Source organism: Primulina eburnea, chromosome 3, assembly GCF_022965805.1.
Source record: "Primulina eburnea isolate SZY01 chromosome 3, ASM2296580v1, whole genome shotgun sequence".
NCBI classification, from domain to species: Eukaryota; Viridiplantae; Streptophyta; class Magnoliopsida; order Lamiales; family Gesneriaceae; genus Primulina; species Primulina eburnea.
This window is the reverse complement of record NC_133103.1, coordinates 19,468,481-19,474,184: the sequence shown is the minus strand read 5'-3', so window position 1 is coordinate 19,474,184 and position 5,704 is coordinate 19,468,481. Positions and strand designations below refer to the sequence as shown.

The window sequence follows — 5,704 nt, the reverse complement described above, 5'->3', positions numbered from 1 at the left end:
TATTAGTCGGGTGGGTTGTCAAAACGTTCATATAAAAATTACGTCCCGACGTTTAAAATCACCTCAAAACTCCTTATTTCGAAAATAATAATTAGCACCACCCCTAGTTTAAATAATTAAAACGATTAACTAATAAAAACATTTTCTATTTTTTCAGCCATCGGTCTCCATTCCTCGATCGCAACTCGAATAACCCTTATAATTATATTTTAATGCAACCATGTAGAAAAGTATATTTCAAACATGTCAATATGCACAACATACTTAATTTATACACCTAAAACAATTAATTGAAATACATAAAGAAATACAATAATAATATAAATAATAATTATTTAATATATTAAAACCATTCTATCATGTCGATTTCATTTATGTGTTTTAATTCTAATCTTTATGGAAATATCAAAAGTAGATCTTTTAATATCGACCATTTATTTTACGATTTGAACATTTAGAATTCATCTTCTAAGACACAAATATTATAAACTAAAAAAAACATCAAAGTTTTTATATGCATAGGTTTGTCCAAGAAATTGTTAGTACTATAATTAAACTCATGACTATAGACCAAAAATAACTCCAATAATTTGAATATCTTCAAAGGAAGATAATAAAGTATATTAACATATTAAATTAAATAAACATATTTTTTGCAATTTGAAAAATACTGTATTCATTATTTTTAATTTAGAAAAATTCAAATTATATTTGTCTCTTTAAATTCACCAAATTATGTTGTGTCCGACGGCAACAAGGGACAACGATCGAGCACCCTAATTCTGATGCTTGCTTTCAACCACGTTTCCCGCAGTAAAGTTGAGGTTTCCCGGCAAAATCCGGTGCCGATCAATGACCATGGCGGCGGCTGGTGCCTCTTCGTACCGTGATCGAACGTCGGAGTTCGTTTCTATAACGAAGACCTTGAGAAAATTTGTAGGAAATTCAGGAACTCCGCCCCAAACGCAATTAGACCAAGACCCGAGTGCTGCGACTCCGGATCGCTCCGAATTCAACAAGAACGCTTCCAAAATCGGTCTTCGAATCCACCAGACCTCGCAGAAAATCGACCGTCTATCTAATTGTAAGCTTGCCTATCTCGTCGAAACGAATAGATATAGCGGTTTTGCTTGGAATTTGGTTCATCCGTTGCGATCGTTGTTTCACAATCTGCTGGAATTTGTTGTTTGAGGTAGTGAAGTTATCGTGTTCAATGTTATTTGAGCAATTTTAGGTTAAAACGTTTTCAATTTGCTTATTGACCACAAGATTCATGGTGAATTTGCGATAATGTTCTAGCAGGTAAAACAAATTCTGCAAGTTGCTAAAATGAGGTCAAAATAAATATAATTGGACATTCTTCTTCTTAAATTGAACAGAAAATGATTCCATAGATTACCTCTATAAATATTTTCTTTCAAATTTCAGCTTATATACCACGCTGTTCTATCAGAGGAAGTTTGGTTGTTTATCATTTTGAATGACAATTGATTCCGAGCATAACCACTAAGTTTTAATGTCGATGCACTAATTTTTTTTCTCATATCATTCTTTTTTTTTTCTTTCTTTTTATTCTCATGTGGCGAACGATCATATTTAAAGTTACCATGTCTGTCTGGACGTAAGTAACGAGGCCAGTCATTTGTCAATTTTGATCTCTTCTTTTCGTCCACTAGAATTCTACTTTTAGATGTCGAACAACTTTAAAAGGGTAGTTCACTGGTCTCTTCCTTTAATGCTCAATCACGAAAGGTTCATCCTTATATCCAAATTTTTTCTACTGTGTTTTATTGAACGCATTATGCTCTTTTGGCGTACATCAAGAAGGTAAATAAATTCATGCTGAGTTTTTTTTTTTCTTTTCAATCTCGCTAAGTTTTTTATTCATTACTGCTCTCAATCCTCGTGGAGTGGTCAACAGATTCCTGTGTAAACTTTTCTGGCCGAATGTATAAATGGTTTTTTCCTCTATTAATTTTCTTTTCAGGGTTCTCTTATTGGAACTTATTGTTGATTATCTGTTGTTTCATATCATGCCCACTCCTTCAATAAACCTTTTAGAAATAACAGATGCTGTACTAGGTAGCACGAATCCTATTAACAAAAATTTCTTACATATTGGACACAGATACAACACAGATACGGATATGATACCGTGACTTTTTGTAAGTTTGACCATTTGGATACGTCTTGGACACTGCTAGGATACGCCACACACATGGCGGGAAATGTTCCGGCAAATGCTTTTTCTTCTTAAGTCATTCCTCTGAAATTGTAAATTTTATATATTTACATATGCATATATTATATATAATATTTATGTATATTTTAATAATTGTCGTATAACCGTATCCGTATCGTATTCAATACGATACCCGTATCCATATCCGTATCCATGCAACATAGATGTTAAACCATCTAAGTTGTAAAACTATCCATTAACACTAGATCGGTGCAGCTGTTAATCATAGTGACCTGAAATTAACATAATTTCATGGATCTGCAGTGACCAGAAGGTCATCAATATTTGATGATCGAAGCAGGGAAAATGAAGAACTAACAGCCCTGATTAAAAATGATATCACCACACTCAATTTAGCTCTTTCCGACTTGCAAAGTCTCCAAAACATGGAGATAACTGCAGGAAACTATTCAGGAGACAAAATTGTTCATTTGACTGCTGTTTGTGATGATTTGAAGAGCAGGCTAATGCATGCTACAAAGCAGTTCCAAGATGTCTTGACCAATAGAACAAAGGTACATTTGGTATATTGGATTATATCACATTGTTTTGGAGAAGAAAAACTGGCGTCATCCTTCTTATCACCTTGGTCGTTACTCTACAGAGCATTAAGGCTCATGAGAACCGGAAGCAGATTTTTTCCACAGTTGCCTCAAGAGAGACATTAAAGCATCCCCCTAATTCTCTGACAGAACCACCCCCTTGGTTGAGTTCAACTGGTACATCAGAAATGAATCCACAATCATCAGCGTAAATTCTTTTCTGCCGTCCAAATTTAGATGTCAATATTGTCCTCATAATTAACTTGTGATAGAAAAGATTACTTTTTTTACACGCGTCTCTAGCTATTTTATATGTGCCTATTTTTGTGGCTCAACAGTTTTTTTAATTTACTTTGTTTTAAATTATAATCTGCAACATGCCATGAAATGACCATTATAACACAGAAACAGTCCTGTTACAGTTTGATGTCTCTCAATCTTCTAATTGTGAAAATATTTTTTCCTGTGAAACTCTGATCTTAATCATCTTCTGTTTTCTTGTGTATCAGATCAATAACAAGTGGGGTTCAACTTGGCAGCCAACTAAGGTATGATCTGGCACATGATACATTACAGCTTTTTACTTGTAATCATGCGTGCATACTTTATTCTGTAGGTAAAGTTATTAAATGAAATGGATTGTTGTCTTAATTTTTTCACTTTATGTAACTTTTATTCACTCAGATAGAATGAGAGCATTGTATTGAACTTATGCCACATCTATGTTCTTGAGATTTTTTGCTCAATGAAATGTTGGATATACTTTATTCACAGAGAAACCAATCATACACAATGAGTTCGTATAGCTTAAGCGAGTGAAAGTAACCACATCTGTCAGGAAGAAACAAAACATATATATCGCTGATTCAAAAACGAAAAGAAACACAAATTTACTAGGAAAACATTTCTCAAAAGGACAACGGACTATTTTCATAGAAAATTCTTCTCGTAAATAAAACAGACAGACAGTGGGTGTAGCTTAAACCGCCTTCTTGGTTCAACTCTTGTTGTTTTATCAATATTCAGAGTTGATGGTTCAAGTTAGTTGTCCTTTTCACGTGGGAATTCTTTTTACTCCAGTAATTGAGAGGACATGTCCTTGAAACTATTTCATCACTCGTTTGGTGTACCTAAAAATCATGAACAGTTTTCACCTGAAAAGTATTTGTAGTTCTATTCATATCATGTTTACTGTTCTTTCTTGAAGCATCGTTGTTTGACCAATCAGTGTCAGTAGATATTGAATATATTGTAACAAATCGATGATAAAGATATTTTTCACCAGACAACATATATATATTTGTCTTTCCTTTGAATTTTTTGAACGGTCCATCTTTTCAAGAAAAACCACTCTATATATTTTCTTCTTCCTTGTACATGTAGTTCCACATGATTAGGGTACTTGTTGACTCTGAGTTTTGATATCCTGTATATAGGCGAAGAATGGCAACAGATACCAATCCGTCCCATCAAATGGAAGTGTCCATGTTGCAGCAGGTGGTTCCAAGGCAGGATAGCGAATCTCATAGCCGAACAAATGCTCTACAAAATGTGGAATCTACAATTTCAGAATTGAGTGGGATTTTCACTCATCTAGCCACAATGGTTGCACATCAAGGAGAGTTGGCTATTAGGTAATATTTCACCTTTTCCATCTATATAACAGATGAATTGCCAGTTTTTGTCCCAAAAATTCTAAGATGATCATGTCAAACAGCTGAAAAACCATCATGATTCCAAAAATACAGCTCGTTATTCCCAACTTGGGACCTTTGATGTTGTGATACGCTTTCTTAAAATCAAGGACATTTGTTTTTTAACGTTTCAACAAACAACCCAAGTGCAATTAAACGATTGACCACGCTCAATCAACATTCAAATTTTGGGGGGATTTATACACGCAGGATTGATGATAACATGGATGAATCTCTGGCAAATGTTGAAGGTGCTAGCAATGCCTTACTGAAATACTTGAACAAGATATCATCTAACAGGTGGCTCTTGATCAAACTGTTTCTGGTAATTATTTTATTCATGACTATTTTCATAGTTTTCGTGCTTTAATGTTCTTTCCCGGAGAGCTACATCTCTGGAACATGCTATCTTTTGTCTCGGTTCGGGGGTTTAATGTTGGTCCTGTGTATAATAGCGGGAAATGTGTTCCATGATTCAAGATGGATCTCTCATAATGTTCTATTTCAAGTCCTTCACAGTATATTATAAGGAAGACTATCGAAGCCAATAAATGGTGAATGGCATATGTTATTTTTTGTTGTATTTGGTTATCTGTCTTCTACAATGATTGAATTACTAAATACATCTTATTGTCTTTTAAATCACAAACATATGACTCAGTATCCAATTAATCTTGAAGCATAAGTTTTAGCTAAATATTTGAAATTCGAGGACTTCAACGGGCGTATAGTTTAAGGCTATGGTAAAAAATTATCCCGATTCTGGTAAAATAGAGCTTGTAAAAACTCGACCCATTTTCTTAATCCAACCTGTTTGACTGCTCAGAAAAATTTGTGCATCTAGTACGATATCACAATTCTATCCATTACCCAACTAAACGTTTTAACATAGTTGGAGCTAAGTTTTAGCTAAATATTGGATGATCTTCGCTTGAACAAATATTTTAAAATTTTTTTTAGTGTTTATTAGTGAAAAAACTTAAAGTGTATTTGGATAAGATTTTCGTGAATCGTTTTCAAAAAATATTTTAAAATTTTTTTTCTCCATGTATAATTTTAAAGTACAATAGAGATGTGTTTTTTGATGTTTTAGAGTAAAAAACGTGGGTTGAACAAGAATTAAAAGGTTTTTAGGACATCCGCATCCGTCAGAATTAATCCATGTTAATAACTCTCCATCTCATAAAAAATGATGGGGTCCACGAGTCACATATTCATTAACATTT

General features: G+C 33.7%; 1 protein-coding gene across 1 annotated transcript; it reads left to right on the top strand.

Moving 5' to 3' along the window:
* The first annotated feature begins 729 nt into the window (after positions 1-729).
* Positions 730-5,061, top strand: LOC140827214 (syntaxin-31-like). The gene is made up of 6 exons (XM_073189841.1): positions 730-1,084; positions 2,507-2,757; positions 2,847-2,992; positions 3,294-3,332; positions 4,221-4,418; positions 4,689-5,061. Exons 1-6 carry the CDS (start codon positions 853-855, stop codon positions 4,846-4,848), a joined length of 1,026 nt encoding a protein of 341 aa, XP_073045942.1. The 5' UTR covers positions 730-852; the 3' UTR covers positions 4,849-5,061.
* The last annotated feature ends 643 nt before the right edge of the window (positions 5,062-5,704 follow it).

What these genes read in the sequence shown, in the direction of transcription:
- LOC140827214 (XM_073189841.1), top strand. Translation starts at nt 853, where the DNA reads ATGACCATGGCGGCGGCTGGTGCCTCTTCGTACCGTGATCGAACGTCG. An exon ending in AATCGACCGTCTATCTAATT is followed by an intron (nt 1,085 to 2,506) that starts GTAAGCTTGCCT and finishes ATGGATCTGCAG; the next exon opens with TGACCAGAAGGTCATCAATA. An exon ending in CAAGGAGAGTTGGCTATTAG is followed by an intron (nt 4,419 to 4,688) that starts GTAATATTTCAC and finishes TTATACACGCAG; the next exon opens with GATTGATGATAACATGGATG.